This window comes from Charadrius vociferus, unplaced genomic scaffold, assembly GCF_000708025.1.
Source record: "Charadrius vociferus isolate BGI_N301 unplaced genomic scaffold, ASM70802v2 scaffold429, whole genome shotgun sequence".
In the NCBI taxonomy this organism is placed as follows: domain Eukaryota; kingdom Metazoa; phylum Chordata; class Aves; order Charadriiformes; family Charadriidae; genus Charadrius; species Charadrius vociferus.
In genome coordinates, this window is record NW_009650250.1 from 2,177,898 (window position 1) to 2,203,400 (window position 25,503).

Below are 25,503 nucleotides of genomic sequence, written 5' to 3' on the forward strand. Positions count from 1 at the left end.
GAGTAAGTGCAGGCGCAGCTGGGGAGGGGATGGGGGGGCGAGTGCCTCCCGCGGCGCGGTGTACCCACGGTGGGGTACCGCCGTGGGGCTGGAAGCGGTTCGGTGGTGTGGAAATTGCCAAAAATGGTGACTCCGCCTTGCAAGCGTGTATCCTGTTGCGGAAGTGATTGTATTTTGTTGGTTGAGCCGAAGCGTGGGGTCTCGCGTGCCTCGGCGCGTGCCGCCGGAAAATGCCCTCAGCGCCCCCTGCTAGTGGGGGCCAATTGGGGGGCAAGAAACTGGGTGCTTCCCCCTGCTTGTTTTCGCTTGTGGGAATTGACAAGAAGGATGGATTGACTCATCCGCAACTGTACTGTTACTTTTATTGGCTAATTTTTGACAAAGCATGAGAACAGCCATTTTATAAGAGCTGGCTGGAGGAAAGCGGCAGTTGTTCTCTCTGTATGCGTTTTGGAGAGAGACTCTTGGAATCAAATGAAAAAATCAAAAAAGCAGCTAATGCAAGTATTTTCAGAGGTCATCAGAGCAGCATTTGTAAGTTTCTTAAATTGGACTGTGCCAGTATGAAGTCAGTAATGCAAAGTGTGAAAAAGCAGCATTTCTTCAGGCGTCAAGCCCAATTCCCTGCTGGCGTAAAGTCAGGAATCACATAAATGGCAATGCAGCGTACTTTGGACTTGGCATTTGTAGATACACAGTTTAATATAATTTTCACAAAACTCAGAATTTTAAGTACATTATCTGCTGTGTGAGCAAACGTGGCAATTCCATTTAGCCTTTCAGACTTTGATCGTTTGTTATGTAAGAGTACGATGAATGAAATAATAAAGAACAATATTAATTTTCTGTTTACTTTTGAATATATGACAGATTTAAAAATATCTAATGCCCTTGTTTTCTTGGCTGGACATCTCTATCTTTGCATTAATACTTTTAGATTATATCTGAGAGCTAGGGCTCCCACTTACGTTTTCTTGTAGGTTGTACATGAGAGAGTTGACGAGCAAGATAAAATCTAAGGGGTGTTGTGAAGAGAAAGCTTACCTTTCATTGAACGTCACTAGCATGGTGAAGATCATGAAACCTGACAGAACTGAACTGGGGAATGAATTAGAGTATGCAAATACAAGGACAAAACTGGCATTCATGTCACAGAATGAAGAACGATGCATTTTGGATTTCTGCACCCTGTCTAATTTGGTGTAGAATTAACATAAGCTTAAAATTTAAATTATAGTTCACTCCTCTTGTAGTTGCGCTCTGCGCTTCCTAGAAGACAAGACGCTATGGTGAGGATGGGTTTGAGTCACATGCAGGGGCTTGGTGTGGCTTCTGTGCCTGCTCCGTGTCTCCCGGCTGGGGCACGTGGGAGATGGGAAGCCCGTGGTGTGGAGGGAACCAAGGGAGATGATGCAGCCTCTGCCACTGCCTAACAGCAAACCTTGCTTTTTTTGTCAGCTTTCACTTGCCAACCACTCCTAGCCCTCTGCTCTGAAATACACAACTTATATATCTGCTCAGTGTTGGCTGTAGAAGGATTTTTGGGTTGCAGTTTATATGGGCATGGGGCTTGGAAATTGCAGCCTAAATAGCTGTTCAGTTCCACAAGCTCCATGGTCATCTTGTCATATTCAAAATACTTTTTTTCAGTTCCCTCCAGAGGAGTGGTAAAATCTATGAAATATTTAGATTGGTATATATGTACACTTTAAGTAATTGTGCTGGCAATTTCTGTAGCTGTAGTTGCTGAAGACTTGTTTTAAATAGAATGTTGATTACAAGTCTTTAGTTAGTCCTTCAGGAATACCACGAAACTAACAGAATTGAAACTCTTCAGTAACAAAATCCCCACCATTTAGAAAAATGCTTATATTGGCACTTCCCATTTTTACTAAAAATCCATATTTAGCTTTTTTCCCTTACTTGTAGAATCCTTACCAGTGTAACTTCTTCAGGGATTTTGTATCTGAGCCCCTTTTACTTGAGCTGAAGCTGAGTAAGTTACCACGGCTGTGACCACGACAAGAATAATGGGCGGCTGCTGTAAGTTTCGGCCTTTGCAGCTCAGTAAAGAGTAATCTGTGTATCAACACTTGTTGTTTCAGTTGATCAAACTCTATTAGAATTTTCTTGTTTATGAGAGCCAGTTCGTTTGCCTGCAGCTGAAAAAAGGGTGACTGCACCAGTTCCTGGCCCTTGCCAGGCCCTTGTCCCCCAGCTCCGGCAGAGCTGAAAAAAAAACTGAACCTTGCCTGACTCAGCCCTCAGCTGCTGGAGTTCTGTGGCTAGACATAAAAGCCATGGGAAGGTGAGTGGCAGGGGAGGATTGCCTAAGCTCCTGCGGTTGAAGCTGTTGTCAAATATCTGTTGGTTTTCTTGTGGTTGTGCAAATCCCGTGGGCTGAGGCGTTTGAGAGACCATTGTCACCCCTGGAGAAAGCTCTATCTACGTTTAGAAAACTTGCATGGGTGTAGGGTCTTAGGGTTTTCTTTGTTCACCTTCATAGCGAAGTTAAGCAGATGGTTCTTCATATGATGCCCTTCCTCTTCCGTTAAAGAGGAATAGAAACTATTAAGAAAATTCTTACTGTGTTTTAGGAACACTTCAAGAATGAGTCCACCACAAGATAGAAGTAGAAATTCCTGCAGCAGTGAGCCTCTGGCAAAGTGCCTTCAAGCAAAGAAGGACTTGGAAACAGCTATATCTGGAATTGTCAAAGCTGAACAACAGATTAAAGACAACTGGCGGGAGGTAATTTTAAACTCTTTTAAAAAATGTTTTAATAACTAACATGACTTTGATGACAGTTTTTATTATACTAGAGTACTTTCTATTACGATGATGGCCGGACATTTGTCTAGAGACTTGCAAGCATCTTGCTATATAATTTGGTCATGCTCTTGATAAAGGTATTCCTGTATTATTAGCTTAGGAACACAGAATTTACTAAAGCTGTTGGTTGAAACTTCAAAATAGTGAGAGGTTGTTCTTGGATACTTCTCTAAAGGTAGCCTTGGAACTTTTACTAATGTGAGTTATGTGGTGCTGTGGGTGACTGTGGTTAGTTTTTGAGAAATAAATTGCTCCAAAAATACCACTTCTCTGTGACAAACACTATTTTGTAATCAGCTCAGCCTATGCTTGTTCATGCTGTTTGACAGATGCTCTGGAAATGGTCCATGTTCTCTTACAGGTCAAAGCCAAGATTCACAGCCACATAAGCCGCCACCTGGAATGCCTGCGCAGTCGCGAAGTTTGGCTCTTTGAGCAGGTAGACCTCATTCAGCAGCTGAAAGAAGAGGCGTTGCAGCAGCAGGCGCAGCAGCTCTATTGGGTAAGATTTGGTTGTAAATTGTTGCATTGGCATTTTTAAGTAATTTGGCATTTCTCCTTGCGAGTATTTTCTCAATTTTAATCTTGGAGGCCAAAACAATAACACGTGTTTTGTCTTCCATGCAGTATTTGGGACAATTCAATTGCCTTATCCATCAGCTGGAACGCTCCTATAGTAACGAACTAGCAAACCAGATTTCAGTTTGCCTGGAGAGGTAAATATGTTTTATGATGCAAGTTAACACAATTGGTATTTATTTTGACTTCTGAATTTAATCTGATTTTTTTATTCTAATAGATCTAGTAATAGAACTAACTCACTGTTTCTGCATTTTTAATGGTTCTTAGAAATAAGATCTTTAAAGCAGTCTGAGATAGCATTCCTCTTATCTTTTTTACCGTAGCTTGAAAAAACAGGACTGTAATGAGCAGTGGAGGTACTCATTTGTACAGATTATTTAAAATATTAGTTGTTGATGGTAGTTGAAGTAAGAAGAAGAAGCTGTTCTGTTCTCGATTTGTGGATAGGCATCTCTATTTTTATGCAAGTAATAGAAGTCTTTTTGTTACCTAATTAGTGCTAAGTCAGGTTGGAAGCTTTTTTATGAAATAATGGACTGATTCCCAAACATGACAGACAAAGAAGGTTGTCATCTTTTTCTTTTTTCTTTTTTTTTTTTTCTTTGTTTTCCTTAACTATCATCTTACTCTTTCAGACTGGAAAGTCTTACTCTTAAACCAGAGGAGTCTTCCATCCTGAATTTTGAGGCTGACACATCTTACCTTCGCCAGGCTATTACCTCATTTGGTTCAATTAAAACAATGGTAAGCACCAAAACTTTCCTGGGTTGGAATATTTTAAAAAAAAATTTTTTTTTGAAGCAGTAGTGCAATATATTCCAAGTGATATTTCTACTTTTAGTTATAGCTTGAATGGATCTTGTGCACGGGTCACATAGTTTTAGCTGTATAATATATATGTAGTGGTTTATTAACTATTGCATATAGGTCTGATTTTGACTGAGCTTAGATCTGGTTACATGCATGTTATTTTAATATATTTTGGCAGAGACTGAGGGAATAATTGTATTCTTACTCTATTCCAGTAACTGAAAATAAACGTTACAGTTTTCTTTAGATATTTATCGTTATGCATTGTAGATGGCATTCTGCTATATAAATATTTTGACATTCTTATGTAAACAGTGTATCTCCTGTGTTATCAGAGAGAATTGTCTTAAAGGAAGTAGACTGAAGGTAGTATTTTTATAGTAAATTTTTCCCTGTTCTGTTTTTAAATGTTGAGAGAATTGTTAGCTGCAAAGAACTGACCAGTTGTAACTGTGTTTCGCTTCTGCTCTACAGTAGAATTCATCCTAGAAACTGGACAAAATTGAGATTTAAATTAACTTTTACTTTTCTGTCCTTACAGCAAACCTCAGAGAGAGAGAATACTTCTCCCTGGTTCCCGGGGCAGAACTGTGCCCTAATGAACTGTGAGCAGGTGAGATTAGGCCTTGTATCTGTGAATGTTTAATGGTATTAAAGGGAAAGGACACAAGCACAATATGTTAGCTTGCTTGAGGAATGCCTTCTGTTTGTTTGTTGAGATGTTCGAGTAGCCAGTCATAGTCGCTGTGGTGAGCATCATTGATCTGATGTTATAGCTGCTGCAGAAACAGACGTGCAAGAACATAGTATGAAAGTGAATTCGGAGTGTGACTGTCAGTCAGAATTTTTTAATTGAATATTCCTTGATGTTGTCAAGTCAGCAGTTGGAACTATGCCATTCCTTTTAACGCAGAAATTCATGGGAAGTCTTATGTTGGGTTCTGCACAGAAACAGCATCAATGAAGGAGGGTAGCAAATCAGTAATGGGAATTGTGGTGAGAAGGAAAGTTATGGCTGGTTTATAGAGGGTTTTGGCTGTGTCATGGTTTGACCCCAGCTGGCAACTAAGCACCACCCAGCAGCTCGCTTTCTTTCCCCTGGTGGGATGGGGGAGAGAATCGGAAGGGTAAAAGTGAGAAAATTCATGGGTTGAGATAAAGACAGTTTAATAGGCAGAGCAAAAGCCACGCACAAGCAAAGCAAAACAAGGCATTCATTCACCACTTCCCATGGGCAGGCAGGTGTTCAGCCATCCCCAGGGAAGCAGGGCTCCGTCACACATAACAGTTACTTAGGAAGACAAGCACGTAACTCCAAACGTCCCCCCTTCCTCCTCTTTCCCCCCCAGCTTTATAAGCTGAGCATGACGTCATGTTGTATGGAATATCCCTGTGGCCAGTTGGGGTCAGCTGTCCCGGCTGTGTCCCCTCCCAACTTGTGCACCCCCCGCCTACTGACTGGTGTGGCGGGATGAGGAGCAGGAAGGTTCTTGGTGCTGTGTAAGCACCGCTCAGCAATAACGAAAACATCACTGTGCTATCACACTGTTTCCAGCACAAATCCAATACATAGCCCCATACCAGCTACTGTGAAGAAATTTAACTCTACTCCAGCCCAAACCAGCAGTGTTACACATACCAGAACTGCGCACTGTAGAAATTGTCACTTCCCTTTCTTGCCATTTGCTCTCTGGAGAATCTGGGATCACAAAACAATCTATGAGTGCAGTGGCTTAAAGTCATACAGGCGATTGAAGATGTACTTTTCTCTTAAGTAGAAGGGACTGGTTTTTCTTTTGGTTCAGAAACACTGTTGCACGTTGAATGCCTGTTGTGATGTTCGCCATAGATTGCCTCAGGAATTAAACTTTCTCATAACCAAGTACGTTCTTTCTCAGCAGAAAACGTTGTGTGGGACAGTGAGCGCCTCACTTGCTGACTGGTTACTTGGAAGCAGACCAGCGAGTGTGTGCCAGGCTCCGTATGTTCCCAGCACCAATCTTGAAGAATGGGTTACACAAAAATGTGTGTCAGAGCCCAGCCAGGTAAGCCTCTTACGCGCTAACCTAGTTTTTAATAAAGGGAAAAACCCAGTATCCAGTTGCAGGCGGAATATGGTGGGAATTAAACCTTGTGTAATTCTCTTTGCTCTGCCTCACATTCAACTAATACTTTTGCACTTGCTATCAGAATGCTCCCAGCTGTAACTGTGCAAACAGTTACTGAACATTGTCTTTTAGTGTTAACAGATGCATTTCAATGTGTCTTCACTAGGATTTAAATTCTTCCAAAGTCTGTTATTTTGAGCAAGCCTGGGGAAATCTGAAAGATTTAGAAAACTGGCTCCTGCAGAATCAACAGCGTGATGCTACTGGGAAGATGGACTCTCCCGGCCGCAAGGACTCCACCTCAACTTCCAACTCCTCTTTTTCCACTATTGAAAGGCTGGAGGAACTGGAATCCCTCGGACAAGAAGAGATGGACCTTTCTGACTGGCTGGTTACTCCCAACACAGAAAATGGAAGTAATGCTTCAGAGGAGAGATGGAAGTATGAATTTAAGCCTTTTAGGGAAGAATTTAATTTCAATGATTGGCTCCTCAAAGCTGAAACGTGCACCAGTTGTCGTGGCAGCCAGATCAAAAGTGTTGAAATTGAGAACCTGGGAAATCTGAAGTGCCTGAATGAGCATCTTGATGGAAAGAAATCACCCACTACATCTGCTGTCAACGCTTGGCTGCTTCAGCATCCCCAGGCCCCATTTAAGGTGGAAGATGTGTGCAAAGCTAATGAGGTGTGTGCCAGCCTTTCAGAATGCGTGTGTGATGAAAACTGTGGAAAAGAGGCTCTGTGTAAATGGCTTCTGAAGAAAGAAGGGAAGGATAAAAATGGAGTTCCAGTCGGCCAGAAAGATGTACCAAACCCTGAGCATGAGAAGACCAAGTCTACTGCCGGTAGCTGGCTTAACCCCACACAGCAGCTTACAGGGGAACCCGTTAGTGCAGAGAAAGCAGATTATTCGGCAGAGATCGCAGAACCCTTGAAAGTATTGCTCGAAAGGCCTCTGACGAGCTGGCTAGCCAAGTCTGAGCACAAAGCAGAAAGCACAGAAGAAAAATCAAGTAGGGAAAAAGCAGATAATAGTGTCAAGAGTCCTTTCCTAGACCTCTTGGCTCCGTTCCACCTCCCCTTGAATGTAAACAGTTGGGTGTTGGCTTCAAACAACCTAGAAAATGCTAACCTGCCTCCAGCAGAAGATAAATGGCTTCTACGCAAGAAAGCACAAGTGAGCATGTTCCTCAGTTTTTGTTACTGCTGGGTCTTAAGCCAATGCGCCGGGTTTACTGTTTTACTGAATGTAATGCCTGCCTTCTCTTCCAAATTCATAGCTCTTCTGGGTAATGCTGACTGACAATTTTTAGGTTTCTTAGCTCTTTTAATGTTTTCAGTGATTATTACTTAGTTACTTAAGTAGATGAGGCCAGCATTTAACGCAAACCAAGTTAACATGTTTTACTAAATGAAGAAAGCATTCATCTCAAAGACTCAGAAGTCAGTTTTATTTTCTTTTTGAACACTTGACAGAATTTGAAGATGCATCAGTATTTATTCATGTTTGGAGATCAGTAATTAAGGTGACTTCTCTTTCAGGACTTTGGCCTTCCTACAGTTTGTGACCTTTTTGCTTGTATGAAACTCAATGGAGATAAAGAAAAATGGCTGTATCGGACTCCTTTACAGGTAGGGTGCACAGAACGTGTTAGAACGGCTGAGCCTAAGCATAAGTCAGGGGTACGGAACGCAGATGCTGGCAGCTAACTGTCATCTTCAGAGGTCGCTGAATGCAGTGTAGCATTGTGATTTCCTCCCCATATACCTTTTTAACAGCTTTGCACCATTCTACTTTTTCATTATTCCTCCTCTTTTGAGCACAAGCCAGGGAGGGAATTACTTAGGTTCTTGAGTAAATCACTCTTCAGCTGATTGACACATGGTAAAATCTTGGTAACTTCTACTGTAACTAGAACATGCAATTAATGTCTAAATTTCCAGGCAGCTTCTTTCTTATCTTGTTTATGCATTTACAGCTGATGTCATGTTTTTCCTTTCTGCCGAGGTAACTCTTTATCATCGTTTTTGAAATTCATTAAAAAAGTCCTTAGCAGGCGTATTTCAACCCCTAAAAGGCAAGATACTCAGTTCTAGGAAATATTTTAGTATGATTTTTTTTTCCTATGGTGTCTTACACATTTTTTTTTCCAAAAGTATTGCTTTCTGTTTATCAAAGAGAATAACCCAATTTTGAATTTGTTTAGATGTGAAGAACTGGAAGCATCGAAATCATCCCCTCCCTGCTGATCAATCGCACATCACGCTGAGTGACTGCAGCCAGCTGAATTCTTGTGTTTGTGTTTGGCCATCTGCTTTTTCTTCTAAAATTATAACAAAAAGAAAGATTACTCATATAACAGAGTTATGGTGCAGAAGATGCCTTTTTGTTATGATTAATTCTGAAATGTAAACCCACTGAGCATAAGCAATCCGATACTATAGGGGCGTTAGTAAATTCGTATCTGTTATGGGACTACGTGAATCTTCTTCAGTGGGTTGTCACTTGAAGTATGTTGAAGCCAGTGCAAGTATAAAGCGAAATCTCTCTGGTGCTGTGAAACGTCCACCTTTGGCAGTGACTCTAGAAGTGTTGCCTTTCCTCTCAGCTGCGACAACTTTGTCGTGAGTTGGGTTCCAGCTTACTGGGATTGTGGGATAACTTAGGCTGTATTTGGAAGCAGTTTCTTTTATTGAACAGTTGCTAACTTTAGAGGTTTCATTTGCATCTTGTATTGGTGCGCCTGTGTAGTCCAGATTTTGAAAAAGACATGAATTCATGGGACCTGACGTGTGACAGGAGAACTGGTAATTTTGTTTTGAATGAAAACTTTTCATGCAAACTTTTAAGCCGTTCAGACAGGGTAGAACAGGGTAGGGTGTTAATTTTCATGCATCAGTAGGTCAGATCCTACCGTGTCCCCAGCTTTTAATAACTATTTGAATTTCGCTGAAAAAGCTGTGAGATGAAATGTGTACGTTTCTGCTAGGTTGTGATAATTCATAATGAACTTTTATTGACTAAACCACTGGAAAGCCGGCATCTTAGCCACGTAATATTTAAAGGTAATATTTGGGGAATTAGATGTCTTCGCATCAGACTGGTGTCATGCTGTTTAATTGGGAAACACTAACCTGGCAAACTGTGTGGCTCCCACTGATCCATTTTAAACATATTTAGGCTGTGGATTTCCATAATTATTATCCATATGGAAGTGGGGTCGAATAACTCTGATCCCTATAGCTGTGGACATAATATGAGCAATACCTCTTTAGGTATTTACCATTTTGAGCCCATAAGGAGTGCTGAGACGTTAGATGGAAATGTGGATCACGCCTGTCAGGCTGCATGAAAAACTGTGAAGTTACATAGTTTCTGGTGCAGCTTCTACTCACTTAAAAAATTGTTCCTAATGACTATAAAAATAACCTCCCCTTCTCCCCATCCCTGCAGCCTGCCTGGGAATAAAAGTGATTTCAGTTCTTCACAACGCTGTAGAAAATAAATTATTAGCAAGATCCAACCTTGGTATCACTTCGCAGTGTGAAGACATTCCCCATCTGGTAGAACCTGTGCATTTGGTTAAAAAATAAGTTTTCAGTCTGCGAGGGGGACACTGCACATCTGAAACCAGACCCTGAAAGGGCTTAACATCAGTGGACCACTTGAGGCTTTCGTACTTTCGTAGTTGAGGCTTTCTCCTGGAAGCAGCAATATGTTTTTTGAAGTTCACTTTCCCCTTTGAACAGGTCCTTGTTGCTGCATGGGCAGACTGCACTGTGACTAACTCCAATAATAGCCTAATTTGATTAGAAGTTGAACTTACATGAAGGTGATTGACGTGCAGCCCACCTCTTATAATTCCTTGTAGTTGTCATTGTGTGCTACTTTGTCAGTTCATTATGAGCCTTTAAAACTTGGGGGTATGTATTCCTTTACTTACTCTACTGACTTGTTATCACTAATTGATATTTATGTAAAACATTGATTAGTCTTTTCCATTAAAAAATAATTGCAACCATAGGTGTGCTACGTCTCCTTTGCAAGGCAGTTAACAAAAAATGCTGCGGCACGTTGCCTGGTTGACTTCTGTTGGGGTGCCGCTGCAGCTGTGCTTCCTCTCCGGCTCTTCTGCTCTCTGGGTTTTCGAACGTCAGACTCCTTGTATGTTTTGTTCCTCCTCTGAGGATTTTCCATTCCTTTAAACTCCAGGCTCCATTGTAGCATTAAGAGAACATTCTCATCGTGCAGCTGGGCCTGGCAGCCTTTCAACCACGACACCCTGAATTTCTCATGTGGGTGTGGATACGCACAGTTTTTATAAATGGACTAGAGGTTCTTTGTTAGAAGCAGCCACATGCAGACCTGAACTCGTGCCCTGACTGTTTAGCTTTCAAAGACAGGGAAAAAAACACTTAAGGTCTTCCAAAGATAAGGAAGACACAGTAGCAGGAGCTGAAAATGCTATTCATGGCTTCTCAAACACTTGGAGACCTTTCTTGGAACAATCTGAGATTATCAGATTGATGCCCTGTACTGAGGAATGCTTAATTCCATTTCCCTCCCTGTGGGCAGCTACCTCCCACTTCTCCCTCAGCTGAGTTTCTGTAACAAATGAATCCTCCTAACTTGCTTCTACATGAAATAACTGAAACGCTTTGCGGCCACATAATGTATGTTTTGGTGAAGGTAGGGAGCTTTACGGCTAGAGCGTGCCTGGCGAAGGCCTGTCGCACCGCTGCCCCCGACAGCTGCTGGGGGCAGCAAGGGAAGGTGCCCCAGACGGCACAGGGAGGAGAGCGGGGAAGGCCAGCGCTTGGCAGGTGGCTACTGGGGGCAGCAGCGTGGGCTGCGGTACTGCCCCTTCCTCTACCAGAGGCAGGCCGAGCCACGGGAAACCCTTCACCAAGGCGCAAGTCGATGCTGGTGCAGAGCCCTGCAAGCACCGGGGCAGGAGGGGGCGAGTGGCAGCAGCGGTTCCTTCCCTGCCCAGAGCAGGGCTGCTCGCTGGGCTGCCGGGGCACCAGACCCTGAGTCTGCTGGCCCAAACCTGCTGTGGCACAAGCCCGGCTGCTGTCTCAGGGCAGGGAGAGAGGGTGGCTGGCAGCGAGGGAAGAGATACCCAAGGGGAACACAAGACGGGTGTTATTGGTGCTGCGAAAGTACCAAGAAAAGGCAGTAGTACCATTTGGCGTCACTGCGGTGTCTGGCGTGCAACAGCACAGGCCAATACTCACACCATACACAAAGCTCCACTTCAAACATACCCTAACTGTCTAGAATTTATTATGCACAGGGGTAACCTGCTGTTAAAGCATAAAAAAATGACACACACCCCCTTTTTCAGTCCCAGATTAGGGACTGGAACACTGGATCATTTTTCTGCCCTAACATACGTTTCCCTCCTGTTTTTGGAAGCAGCTTCTGCTTCATGGAGGAAGCTGAAGATTCCTACCACATGACTAGTGATTTTTCAACAAATTCCCCCAACTGTAAGAGAAGTCACCTGCTGGCAGGGAATGGTGAAATTGCCTTTCTCCGTTCCCAAGACTAAACAAAAGCAGCTTCACAAGATTCAAAAAGCTTTCATTATACCTGTTACCTCAGACTCCCTCACTTGCTGCCGCAGCTGTCTTGGCTCTAGCAGCAAAACTAGATGCCGTGACTGGCACTGCAAGGGGATAAAACACCGCTCTTCAAGCCGGCCAAGGTCTCCCATGCTCCCATTTATGTAACACTGCATGGGAGGACTGTAAGGGCCTTACCAGATCCTGTTTGCAACTTGATTTTCCTTCCTTTTATTCCTACCAAACTTGGGTATGCTTTTGGTCACAGCTTTAAGTAGCAACTTTATACAGATTATTCGCCATTAAATTGTGACTGCAGTAGGTCTTGACACAGAACATCATAAAGTCGTTCTCTGTGTTCCACACTTGGAATGCGCATCCCTCCCTGCTGCCTCCATGCTGCTGTATTTCATAGCTCAAGCTACGGAGCACTCCATATACAAACAGGTTATGAACCAGAGCTTTTACCAGCCCCAGAAACACAGCTATTTCAGAAAAATGCACTCAGCTCTGCTCCTGAGGTAAGCAATTCCAGGAAATGTGAGGTTATCACAGACCAGATAACGCGCTAAGTTGTCTCAGGAGTCAGCCTCGCCTTAAGGTTGTGGAAACTCTGAGCTTACAAAAAGCTTGTTTCTACATGATCTCCAGTGCACCTAAAGGAGGAAAAAACATTAGTTGAGCTTCACAGCTTTCCCACTTCAATTAGGGGCAGAGAGCTCCTGGGTCATATTTCAGTCCTGAAAAAGTCTCTAGAAAACCTAAAAGATACACCGCAAAGTTCCTGACACTTAAAAAGCAACCCTCGGTGGCCATCAGCCCCCAAAGCAGCTATCAATCCTTCATCCACCATTGTCAAGCCTGTAGGAGTGTGAGTCCTATTAACTGTGACCAAGAAACATGGACAGGGAGGAACTCACCAATTCCAACAGGGAGAGAAAAGGCAGCTCAGGAAGCAAGCACACACGTTTTCCTGATATCCCATGTGGCAGCGCTGCACAGCCAATGCCAACGTCACCTTTCTGCAGCCTGCGAGCAGGGGACAGTTTATTTGGTGGTACAGCCCTTGAAAAATGCATGCTAGAAGGTCCAGCTCTAACACCACAACAGTAACACACAGCCCACCAAAGACAGTGGAACATAAGGCTTAACAAGAAACCGCATTTACAAACTGGGTGAGAAAAAGCCTGGTTTCTTTCCTTTGTGCTACATCTAGTCAAGTGCTGGGAAAAAGCATCTGCTGTGACTTGGTATGCAAGCACAGCTAATTGAGTTCAACTGTGAAGGCTCGTTAGCTACAGCACTTGCTCTATAAAACGCTAGTCTCAGAGGTCACCTCCTCCTATAGAGGCTTCTTAGTAAAGCTGTGTTTCTTCTCAGAGGAAGGTAAGAGCTCCCCCCTTCCCTCTACTGCCTTTTTTGTTGTCTTTATTTTGTTGGGTGCAATGTAGTTATCGAGCTGTTTCAGCAGGGAAAATGCAAAGTAAACTCTTGTTTCACATTAAGTTGTCTACTGAGCAGTAATTTCTTGTTTTTCCCTTATCCTGCCTCCACGCTGTCTCAGACCTGTTTAATTATTTACCTGTTTAATTATTTAAGAACTGAAGGAATGAGCTGTTATACAGTAACTCTAATTACTGAACTAATTCACAACTTGCTGTTTAATTTATGTGTAAACAATGCTTGGTACACGGTTTAATTTTAACACTGAAGAAGGCACAGGTTCATCGTATCTCTTCATTCTGCCAATAACCTACAAACATTACTGGGGGTGAGGCAAGCTTGTCACTAATTAAAAATCCTGTAATAGGCAATGAGAGGAGTATTTATACTGGTTAGTTTCTAACTGTTGGCTAAACAAGTTCTGAGATCCAATGGCAGCTGTTCTGCATCAGCAACTGTACCTCACCCAGAAACAACCAGTTCCTTATTTATTAGAGCAAATAAGGGAGCGGAGCCAGCCCCTGGTATGCCTCGCAATCGCCTCGCATCAGCAGACATCAGCCTTGTTAGTTCACTTCCCCTCACCCACTAACTCCCCTGGGACTTTATCGCATCAGTCCTTCAAAACAAAACTGTAATTAAGAGTCACTGGATGCGGCACGCTTTTGCCTTATCAGTGGTAGGAACAGCAAAGCATAGAAACGGTATTGTGTAATCCCACCCTTTTTATTAATGATGATGTCCCTTTTTACAGCTTACCCTGCGCTGCCAGAATAACAAGCCTTGCCCAGTGCCGGTAGCTACTTGAGGCTCCCGCTGGCTCCGGGCGCTGGCTGGCCGCGTGATGCACGTTGAAAGACTGCAGTGAATAGCTCTATGGACACAGACTTTATTACGCAGCACTATCGTTGTAGTACACGCAACCGAACAAACCTGGTAGCGCAGCAGGTACAGCTATGGGACTTGAGCATGCCTCGTAGCTCTGGCCCAGGGCTAGCTGGTGAGCGTGTCGGGGAGACTCTATCTCAGTGGCCATTCTGCTCGCTTGCGGGTCCAACAAATATTGCTGCCTCTCCAGCGACTGGCTGGCAGGAAGGAAAGGGCCAGTCCAGTTATATGGTGGCAAGAGGTTCCTCCCAGCATGGCTTCCTTCGGTTTCACGCTAATTGTAAATAAAATAGGAAAGGGCACCAGACAGATCTCGCAACTGATTTGATTGGTGACTATGCAAGCGTGTCCTCTGTCCAGCGCTGGCTGCCCTGCTCAGAGGGACTGCCGGGCTATGGAGCCCTTCATGTGCTCCCAGTTATTATAGAGAGCGTAGAGGCCAGTAAGCGTCAGACCGGCAATACCACCTCGTGCTATCCCACGCACTCCACCTGCAAAAGAGAAACAGATTAAAGCCCATTAAAGCTACATCTGAGGAAATGCTCAGCTACAGCAACCTCCAAGATGCTGTTCAAATCCAGAGGTGCCTCAATGAAACGCAGTTTTGCAGTAACTTCCCCGGAAGGGTACCTGTGCTAACCCTGTCCTCCCCTCTAATTCTGCTGGTGTGACTTCCTCTCAAACTACGTTAGTGCTACTGCACCTGGCTGGAGATAGGAGTCAGATGGCATCACAACTCCATTCCATCCAAGCGAGGGTTATGGCGTACAGGGCCAAAAGTAGAGACTTCTGTTGCTTTTACTAAACAGCAGAACGTTTCTATTTCTCAATAGGAGAAACTGCCTTAGTGAAGCTCCCAGAATGCACTATAACCGCACAGGAACACCTGAGAGTATGACCCTCAATGCTAGGAAAACTTCACTGAGTTTGATTCTGCAATGTTTATCAATCCCAGCTGAAGCAAGTTAAGATAATGTGTACAGTATATAGAACAAGGCCAGTTTCAGCTTACAGCTAGATAAAACCTGCCCGCTTTATTGGTAAAACTGATAGTGGAACGCAGGTTCCTCAAACTTGAAATGAAATGCATCTCAGTAATCAGTGATTTTATTTTATTTTTTTCTCCGTTATGGGTCATAAAGTTGTCCCACAGAATTGCATTTAGGCTTGTGGTGGGGCAAGAAGCTGTTGGTGCCAGCTAGACTGAGGCTGCGTGACCTGTGCCGCAAGATTAAGTGGATTTCATTGGCATTGTTAAACCTACTCACATTGCCCAGGCACGTAGTGAAACCAAGAAGCTGCAGAAGTGATAGCAGAAGTTGGACTTTGTACTAGAGATCATGCCTAGCCATAGTTTCTAGAAATTTCATTGCCAGACTAGCTGTGACGATTCGAGGGGTTTTTGGGATAGAAGTCTTAGTTCACTGCCCTAACTGTTGAGAACTCAACAGCTCTAAGGAAAGTCATACCGTTTACGCACCAACATGCCTAAATCAGGATTTAGGAACACAACACGAATGTAGAATTCTATTTTTGATAACTCATCCTGAGGTTTTTTTTGCACAAAAAGCTTTTCACATGAAGGGGTTGCAGCTGGGTACACAGAACTAACCGTGTGCAAGCAGCTTCTGGCAAAAAGCCCCAGGTGAAATTTAAAGGACACTTTGTACAAAACAAATATTTGAGATAGTCTGTAAAAATGCTAACTTCTCGTTACTTCTGGGAAAAATGAATAAAACATTAGGGCCTGATTTTCTGCTGTTCATATTAGGAAGCCATTGCTCATAGAAGAAGCCCTCAAAGAGGGCTCCTAACCATTCTAGTGTACAGAGAAACGCATGAAATGTGGAACAACCTCATAGAATGTAATGTAGTACAGAGCTATGACTATTCCTGTAGGCTCTTCCCACAGCCCCTGGGTTCAATTCCTCTCCCTTTCCCGTTAAAATCCTATTATTCCTACAGAAGAAAGGCAGGTTGAAGGCTGATCAAGCCTGGTTCCAGATTCAGTGAAGTTTGTGAAGTTCAGCGAGGGATTGTACAAGAAAGCTATCTTCTTTAATTTGGATAGCTGAACCACTTTCTAGCATCCTTGCAGGCGTGGACACAGTGCTGCTAAGATGTACTGCTCCTAACACAGGAAATGTTAGTATTTTCATGTGCTGAGGTCAGTCAGGTGAGGAGGGCAGCTCTGAATCCACTTACAAAGAAGTGTCAACCATTGGGCCTAAAGCAGTCTGTAGGTCTTGCAGACAAATTAAGGACTTTGAAGATGTTTCAGTGGAAGTCTGTTCCAGGAACATGAACTAAGCTTGTGCAGTTGGTATACGTGCATTAGTGAGTGAGTTAGAAAAAAATTCCAGCAGAAAACATGCAAGAAATGTTTCTTACCAGGTTCCCTATGCCTCTGCTACAAAATTTTTACCAGTAATTTGTTTTGTAGCAGTTGCATCTGGTTTCTGAAATAGCCACAGTAACTACAAAAAAAAGGGAAAGGAAAAACTTTCCTTTCCCTCACTGGTTGGATTTGCATTTGAGTAAATACCTCCAGGCCTGTGGCAGACTTCAAACAGTAATGCACTGTAGAATGCAGCCTAGTTGCTGGGCAGGAAATGTTAAGCCCTCTGAGAAGATTACCTTGTTTAAAAAAAATAAATATTCTCCACTCCCATCCCAGCTGTGTTTGCATGATAGAACATATTCCCACCCCTCCTCTGCAATCACCCTCTGCGAGCCTCTGATACCAAGTCTGCCTCGACAAACCCTGCTGGGAACGTGGTCATAAGCCTCTAATCTCGCATGTCTGAGTACGATAACCTAAAGTTCCAGCTGACAGACATTTCTGAAAGCAGGTATTTTGAGATCAGGCAACTTGCACAATAGCTGAGAAGCTCCTGTGGGTCTCCAAAGATACATCTGATGCTGCCTAAATGAGAATTTAGTTCTCTGTTCGCCTTTAGCTGCTGCACCCTTTCATCGCTGAGTATTGTCCTTCTCCTATACATTTAAAATAGGTTTCAGAGCACACGATGCAATGACACACAGCATTCTAATAGCACAGCTTTGCATTTCTTCATGGCACAATCTACACCTAACACTGAATTTGACTCGCATAGCAGGTAAAGACATTATCTGTATTGTAAAACATGAGGGTAAAATCTTCCATTTAGGACCTTCCTGTCTCTATTTTCAGAATGTGTTACTCCACTATCCTGGGATAGTTCCTGGGGTGTTTAAAGCAAGAACCATCCAACAGCAAACATTAGAAATAGCTTAACTGAAAATCCAGATGCAGATATTTATGCCAAACAAAAGAAGTCTAATAGTTAAGTTGTGATTAGTTTTCTGTCTCCAATCTCTCTCTCTCATATATTCAGAATGCAAACAGTTTCTCTTCCTTCAGGGCTTCCAGGAACAAGAATATTTTAAAAAAGTTTAGAGGGCTTGACTTTTCAAATGTACAAGGCAACCTCAGTTTCGCTCCAATTTTAAGCACAGCAGTAGCTATCCAGACCCTCTGAGCCACCAGGCAGACATTTGTTTGAACATCTGCGGGTGGCCCTATGTCAGTAGAAAATTTGAACAATTTCCTCCTGCTGTCGCACAGTAGTCATTTTATGAAATCTTTTAAGTGTGGGCAAAGTCTGTGGGTACAGAAATTACTGAGGAAATGGATAAACTTCATTTTGGAAATCAGATATACTCCAGAAAAGCATGTTCCGCTTTCGTACTGCTGCAGCTAAGACAGTATTGTGGTTAAAATACAGAAACAAAGCCTGAAACAGGGAACATGTCAGGTAGTTACTGTGATGTGAAGGCTAATTTAGAAAAACAGTAAGAATTTATAATTTAATTTACAAGTTTAGAAGTATTAAAGCTCTTGAAATTACTTTGCAAACATTATTAAAATTCCTTGTCTTTTCACTGAGTGAAAGCAGCAGCACCTGATTGACAGGAGACTACCTCAGCTACTGTAAATGGCAGCAAGAACTTAGCTCGCTGTTTCTGCTTAGCAGAGCTGGGCAGAAGGCAGCACTGCGCTCAGTAGCGATGCATATTCTCGGACATTAGCCCTTAAGTAACAAAAAAGCCTCAACAAGCTATTACCTGTAGCACCTGCTTGTACTTTGCCCTTATCTCTTCCTTATTTCAGACCTGAAACAAAATCCTTTCACTAAACACCATTTGATTAATAGTCCTATAGACTTATTATGTTAAAAGCAGGTTTTAAGAGAGGTTCTTAATTTCTAAAATGCCTGACAGTGCTGAACTTCAAAGTTCAGAAGCAAATCCTTTACTTGCTTTTCTCTAAATAATGCAGAAAAATGAAATATCCCAGGGCCACACCTGCAGCAGTCTACAAAAAGCTCCTCTTTCGCCGTCCCCACCGAACAGAAACAAGAAAAAAAAAAAACCAACCTAGTCCGACCCAAAGAAAAACACAGATTGAGCCCAAAGGGAAGAGGCTTTTATAGCTCAAAAAGTAGTTAGGTAACACAACTGCCCTGAATTCCTACCCACTGAATGTCACAAAACTGATCTTTAGCTCTGGTCAGACTTCACTGCTAGCAATAAAGCATTTAGCCCTTCTTTAATAATTCATAATGTATTGACTTTTCAGGGTTGTGTTCCAAGGTCTGAAAATAACTACTCCCTTCAGCTATTGCTAGTGTGCAATTCCTTTCTTTTCAGATGTACACCATTTTATACCAAATTATGTAACGTCTATTACGCAAAAGGCATGAGATGCTCTGTCTAGTACCGGGTTCTTACTGCACGGAAGTACAGTAAACAAAATAATGTAGTTTGTCCAAAGCATTACTTTATTTTTGTTCCTGTTTTCCCTAACCTCAAAAGGGAAAAAAAAAATTAAGAAAAAACATCTACAATCTGTGTAACCCTCAGATAAGAGGTAAAGGTTATTTAACTTTTTTTGCTTACTGAAGTCTCTGTTAGGAATTTCAATGAGAAATAAACGGCTGTCACAGTGGGTCAGACCAAAGTCCCACCTAGCTCAGTATCTTTTCCCCGAGAGATCAATACTGCATGCTTGAGGAGTGTACGATCCTCAGCCAGCTGTACCTTTGTGACACGATGACTGCAACCACATGCGTTTTCATAGTGGGAGAGAATAACAGTGACACAGTGCACAGTGACAATCATCTCTTTGACTCTTGCTACTTTCAGAGACTAATGCAATTATGAGAAAACAAAATAAAGATGTTTGATTTAGAAAAGAGGTTGAAAACACATGTAAGTGGGCTAAAAATTAGTTTGGTTTAAGATGTGTTAGTATTTGTGCTTTGAAATACTTCTCAGAAAAACATAACCGATCTTAATTTCTGCCTTTGCTTGAAATTGAAGAATGAAGAATAATATCTTATTAAATGGAAAAGCCATCCTTGTGGACTTAGGATATCAGACTCCCTTTTAGCAAAACTCAAACAGGATTGACTACGTTGCAACAACATTTCTAGTACACACACCACTGGCAAAGGAACACAAAGGGTTTTCTTTGACACTCAACTTTTACCCAGAACATTCAGTTTAAGTTGTGAGCTCAAAATGCGGTGTCCATAAAGTTGCAAGTCTGGTGTAAGAATTTAATACTGCACTCACAGTGCTACATTTGCACTAAACTCTAGTAAGTAATCTTGGTATTAAATTTAATTTTAAATAAATGTGAAATCTAGAGATCTGTTTGGTCAAAGGGAGGAACTCGTATGATGTTTCAAAGCGCCTCAAATCAGTTTTACTTCCAAACTCAGCTCAAATCTGTTAACCTGGGCCATACAGTATACAGAGACAGAGTCCAGCTAACACTTGATTGATAACAGCGAGTTAACGGTATCTGACTCACTCCAAGGAGGACCATCAGAAGTCTTGGGGACTTCACTGCTTTAGTCACTTGTGATGGGGAACTTTCAGGGACTAAGGCCACTGCCAGCGAACACAGCTGAACTTCCTCACCTGCAGACTTTTTAACTCTTTTATCTTCTCACACGCAAGCTGTGTGTTAAGTAGCCTTGCACAAAACTGCTCACAATCTAATGGTTTTAGAACGTGTGTATTTTGGAAAGCCATTTTTGTTAGACTGCTGGCGTTTTGGTAATGATTAACACCTCTACAAGGACAAATTGTGAAAACTGGGACCAGTCTGGGAAACAAATCTCAGCCTTCAAAAAGTCTCCCCACTATTTTTTTTCCCATACACTCATTCCCCTCAGCAAAAGCTTAATCACTTGTCTCAGAAATTCAATCTAGGCTTTGTAGTGGACACAAAATATTTTTCAGTGCAGCAGGGTTGCTGATGTGATTCTTCCATCACTGCTATGTTTAAACATGAAGCCGGATGTCGTAATAAAAAACCTGCCATACTTTATACGGTTTGTTCTTAAATATGTTCCTGATCTCTTTACAAAACAGGAATGATGGAAGTGGGCAATCTGAGTGTTTGAACAGCACTGCCTTTATTTGAAATAGCATTTGTGGGGGTTTCCAGCCAGCACTAAAATACGGGGATTTATAACAGATATGTCCCTGACTGCTTTCAAATTTTTTTTTTTAATGCCAACACAACATTGCATTCCATGTAACACAGGAAACTATTACAACCTTGATATACCTCACAGATGTGGACTGATCATTTGTGTATGGCTTAAATATTCAAGGGTTTTTTTGGTAAATATATATTGATGCTAGGTAAAGGCATAACTTAAAGGGAAGCTTTACTGTACAGAATTAGGAAGGGCATTCTGGCATAAGGTGACAGGAGAGGAAGCATGGGAGAAGCAGCAAGAGGGACAGAGCATGAAAGAAAAAAAAAATAAATTGAATTAAATTCTTCAAAGAGATGCAAATAGCATCTTTTTCACTTCCAGACCTAATCCTTGACCTCTAAGGTCTACTGTGCCATTCAAATTTCCTGCATATCGTGAAACATATATTTCTTTTGAGTTTCTGTGCATTATGATTCATATGCATGACATGTTTGCAATACAATACTTTACTGAATACAGACTTATTGACTACATTTCTTTATCAGTGCTACCATTAAGTCAGTAGATCTTACGTTACAAAACAAAAGCCCCACTGTGCTCTGGTAAGAAAAATTTTTGTAGTGTCAGATGACCGTGCATGTGACTGGAGCAGTTATCCATGGTTGCACTGCGCCAAAAAAAATTACACATAATGCCAGCTCTATACTTCTGAAAGGCAAGGGGGAAGCTTCTGCTGGAGTGTAAGATGGCAGTTCTCCTTAACAACTTCCTACAGAAAACGTTAGACTTCTATACTGCTACCCTGTCCAGCTGTTGTTGGTAATCTGTCATATCATGAAATTCCAAATAAGTAATTAATTACAAGAGAACTATGTGCTCTTGCAAGGTTAAGTGCACAAGCTAGTATTTATGAAGGCTACTCAAGCAAATTATTTTTGGTTTCAAGTAGTGTAGGCCAACAGGAAAACAAGACTTCTCAAACTGTTTTGCCCCATACATAAAGCTGGCCTTCACGAACGCTTCCAAGACGCTGAGGCTCAGTTAGGTATGTAAAAGTACGTAGGTTAATTATAGAATTATCTCCTCGGTAAAATACGGGTGAATCATACAGCCAAAACTTTATTGAGGTACTTAAAACTTCTGCTTTTTTTCCTGTGGCAATGTCAATCTGCGGTACCCAGTAGTTCTCTAAAAAAGATGATCCCTCCAATTGTTCAGCTTGGCATATGCGTTTTGCTGATGAGGCTCAGGTCCTCTCTTCTTCAAACAATTCAGTATGCATCAGCAAACTAACCTTAAATCCATGCTGTTCTCAAATAACACTGTTTGTTGGTTTTGACCACTATGCAAAGACTAGAGTCCTACCACAAGACAACAGTTTCACAAACAGCTAGGTAGTAACTTCATAAATATATCAGTTTCTCCATGTGTGTAGATTTTTTGCAGCTCCAGATACTATCACATGAATCACTTGTAATAAGTTTCACTTTGATGTGGTCAAGCTGTGTTCTCTGCATTCCTCCCCTCCCCGGCCCCCTTTCCCTTTGGAAGGTAGTTCCCATCTGCCTGCATCCGCTCATGGACTTGAGAAACTATTGGTTTTACTCCTGCTCTACCTGAAAAACACGGCTAAGAATGAGCTGCGTATGTGTTTTATACAATCCCACTATAAATCTGCGTAAACATTTGAGTGTTTATCCAGTACATAGGTATAACAGACCTGTTATATATGGCTCTCATGATTATTGTTAGTGCTGTGCAAGTTGGAAGGAATCCAATTTAATTCAGCTGGATTTTTTTAAGTGCAAGTTTCCTTAAGTAGTCTTAGCTGTGTGAAAAACAATGTGTGAGTTAGGGGATATTGAGCTAATAGGTTTTAGTTCCTAGTGTACCATTTTTACACTGCCAATTTTCAGAGCAGGACAGTATTTAGCGAAAGTAATGAGAATCTTAACTAGGGTAAAGCAGAAAAAGAAAAAAAACTAGAAACATTTTGCTACTCTACCAGTGCTTTTGTATAGCATTCCTGTCAAGGTCCCAGCAGCTATGGTGTTCAGGTCATCTTCTGCACCTCGTGTTTTTTCAATGATGACTCCGAATGCACTGTAAAGTAGAGCTGGGAAAGAAACACATTAAAAAATTCAAGTTGAAACTCCCATTCTCTGAGACACAAGGCTTAGAATCCAGGCTTAGTGTAACTATTTAGACTATGCTTCCGAAACGCAGAGTTTCTGTTTGTTTAAAGGGGGAGAATCCTCTGCAAAACCCCACCTTTGGTGGTTTCTTCCAGACCTGTTTTTATTTTATGGATACTTTTTCTTTCTGTAGCTATAGTTTGGTTATAAAGTAGCATTCTTCATGACATCTAGTACTGCCTCAAGACATGATAAATATGTGATATAAAGCACTGAATGAAGTTTAAGCCCATTCTGCTAGTTCAAATATACTTAAAAAACTTTTGAGGGTTTAACTTTGTACTGGCAGCCTTTATACTGTCTTGTGTGGATGGCATGAAACTAAATGCAACAACACTTTCTAGGTACCAGAGAAACTGTTGCCCACATGTGACCAAGATGAAACGCACGTTAGCATTCAGATTATGTTATCAGGGGCTGGAGTACAATGGGCTACACTTCCCTTATAAATTATTATTAGACTGCTTGGGATTTGACGTTTACAGCTGCTCCACCTCTGCCTGCATAAGAAAACTTTGTCCCCGAAACGCCTTTTGCTTTGGGAGAACTTTGGGGACTGTCCTGGAAAGGATTAGAAAGAGAAATGCATGGGTTTTTAGTATGGATGCGTATACGATCTATGCATTTTGCTGAAGGGAGAAGGCACCCCCATCCTCACCCCTCATGATATAATCATATTTCATGCTGACAAAGAACAGGAGACTATGTCATCACTTAAAAGTGACAGACACCATCCCACTTTAATTTGTCCTCCAAGAATTTGAAATCTTCTGCTAAAAAGCATCTTAATCCTTCATAAGCAACCACATTAACGTTGCTGAGTTGAACAGTAGCATCCTTCTCCACTCAGCACAGGCAATGGTATTTTATGTTGTCTTAGCAGCACATAGTATTAACAATGAGGGGAAGGAAAAGCTGAATTTAACAACATTTTAAAAAACAGTTTTAACACAGATGTTGCTACCTCTGTTCAGGAACAGAATGACAAAAATTGTCAGGAGTGACAAAAGGAATCTCTGTGGTACAGAAATGCTGCACAAGCAAAATAAGATGCAAAAATATTTCAGCTCCGTGAAAGGGACTTCTCTGGTAGCTGGGGCAAAGCAGAGCTATACGAAATCCCAAAATATCAAGTTCTGTTTAACTCTGTGACTTGGGAGGCCATATTTTATAAGAAACATAACAATTCTCTACTGGAATGCACAAACATTTTCTTGAGTAATCTTTCTTCAAACACAGCTGAAAAAACTGTTAATGTGTCACTTAACCTGGAACCTTGAACTGCAGCGTGCCTGCATCTCAGTTTTCAGACATGTTTTGATTAGATTTGGAATAGAAAATAAAAAAAGAAAAAAATGCAAAACAAAAAAAAATCCCACCAGAAAACTCACTATATTAGATTTGGAATAGAAAATAAGAAAAAAATGCAAAACAAAAAAAATCCCACCAGAAAACTCACTAGGCAATATGCATCTCTTAAGAAAAGTGCCGTTCTTACTGCAGTTCAGAATCTCATCTCTAACCATGGCCTCTACATTATGCCTCAAAAGCTGATGTCTTGAGTTAAATGGCAAGCTAATCAATCTACTCTTTAGAAACAAGACTGAAATGAAATGTAATAAATCCAACTTAGCCTATGTTTGAATGCATTTTTCAAAATTCAAATATATGTAAACTGGGTTATAACATGATGTGATCTCTGTTTTAAATACTGCTAATTCTTCTATTACTGCTTTGTGGGGCAATGAGTTCCACCATTAATCGTCAAAAATAATTTAATCAGTTTTGGATTTCTCCTTTCAAAGTAACCAAGCATCCTTTGGTCTTTTAAGATTGGGGGGGTGAAGCCAGAGAGTTTGTATTCTCTAGGGCATTAGTTATTCCACTGACTTTTATGAAATCATCTGAAGTTGTTTTTCTGAGGCAACTGATGTGATTTTATTTCCCACCCCCCTCCCCCACCAAACCTCAGTTCACAGAAGTCTCTTTCTCATATATCTGGCTTTTGATCATTTTCTTTTCTCTTTTTTCTAACCCATATTAGTTATAAGCAACATTTAGACTTAAAGTGGGTGGTATCATCTGTGATTCTTCTAGCTAAACTACCATCACAAAAGGATAAATCTTTGTAGTTACTATCACATTCTTCTACAGATAAACATTTTGAGTTCTCTTTAACTGGAAACAGACATCAGGCCGTTGCTTACATGACCACTGAGACTCTTCTTAGGTTATTAAAGTTATTTCAGAAGTATTCAATTATGTTTTTTGCCTTAAGTTGTGAACTGAATGGAATTTATTAACAAGTAAGCTATAATTTTCAGTTACTCCTGTTATTCCACAGGTAGAGTTCTTGTTTGTAATCTACTAAAAATTTGGGGGTTTAATTACAGGTTTTTGCTTACTTATGCTTCAAATCCTATTTTAGCCTCTAATTTCCTTTTCAGTGTCTACTGAAATGCTCTCGTGTCCCAAAGAAAAAAAAAACCTGCAGTTTTTCCTGATGGATTTCATAATGAAAATCTAGGGAATACACTTTCCCACCAAACAGATATATATTTAAATTGTTTTCCCTAC

At 41.6% G+C, this 25,503-nt stretch overlaps 2 protein-coding genes across 2 annotated transcripts in view; one reads left to right on the top strand and one right to left on the bottom strand.

The window, feature by feature from the left end:
• Window positions 1–2,599: 2,599 nt before the first annotated feature.
• Window positions 2,600–8,825, top strand: NCOA4 (nuclear receptor coactivator 4). The gene is made up of 9 exons (XM_009893039.1): window positions 2,600–2,751; window positions 3,194–3,334; window positions 3,460–3,548; window positions 4,050–4,158; window positions 4,766–4,837; window positions 6,123–6,269; window positions 6,499–7,509; window positions 7,875–7,964; window positions 8,540–8,825. The coding sequence occupies exons 1-9, from the start codon at window positions 2,611–2,613 to the stop codon at window positions 8,543–8,545; spliced, it is 1,806 nt and encodes a 601-aa protein (XP_009891341.1). The 5' UTR covers window positions 2,600–2,610; the 3' UTR covers window positions 8,546–8,825.
• A 5,368-nt stretch (window positions 8,826–14,193) lies between these two features.
• LOC104293532 (mitochondrial import inner membrane translocase subunit Tim23) overlaps window positions 14,194–25,503 on the bottom strand; it is a 17,324-nt gene continuing 6,014 nt past the window's right edge. Inside the window, exons 5-6 of the mRNA XM_009893040.1 lie at window positions 22,737–22,863; window positions 14,194–14,722 (exon numbers count right to left, since the gene is read on the bottom strand). Coding sequence (XP_009891342.1) covers window positions 14,607–14,722; window positions 22,737–22,863 — 243 coding nt within the window. The 3' untranslated portion in view covers window positions 14,194–14,606. The remainder of the gene's footprint in view (window positions 14,723–22,736; window positions 22,864–25,503) is intronic.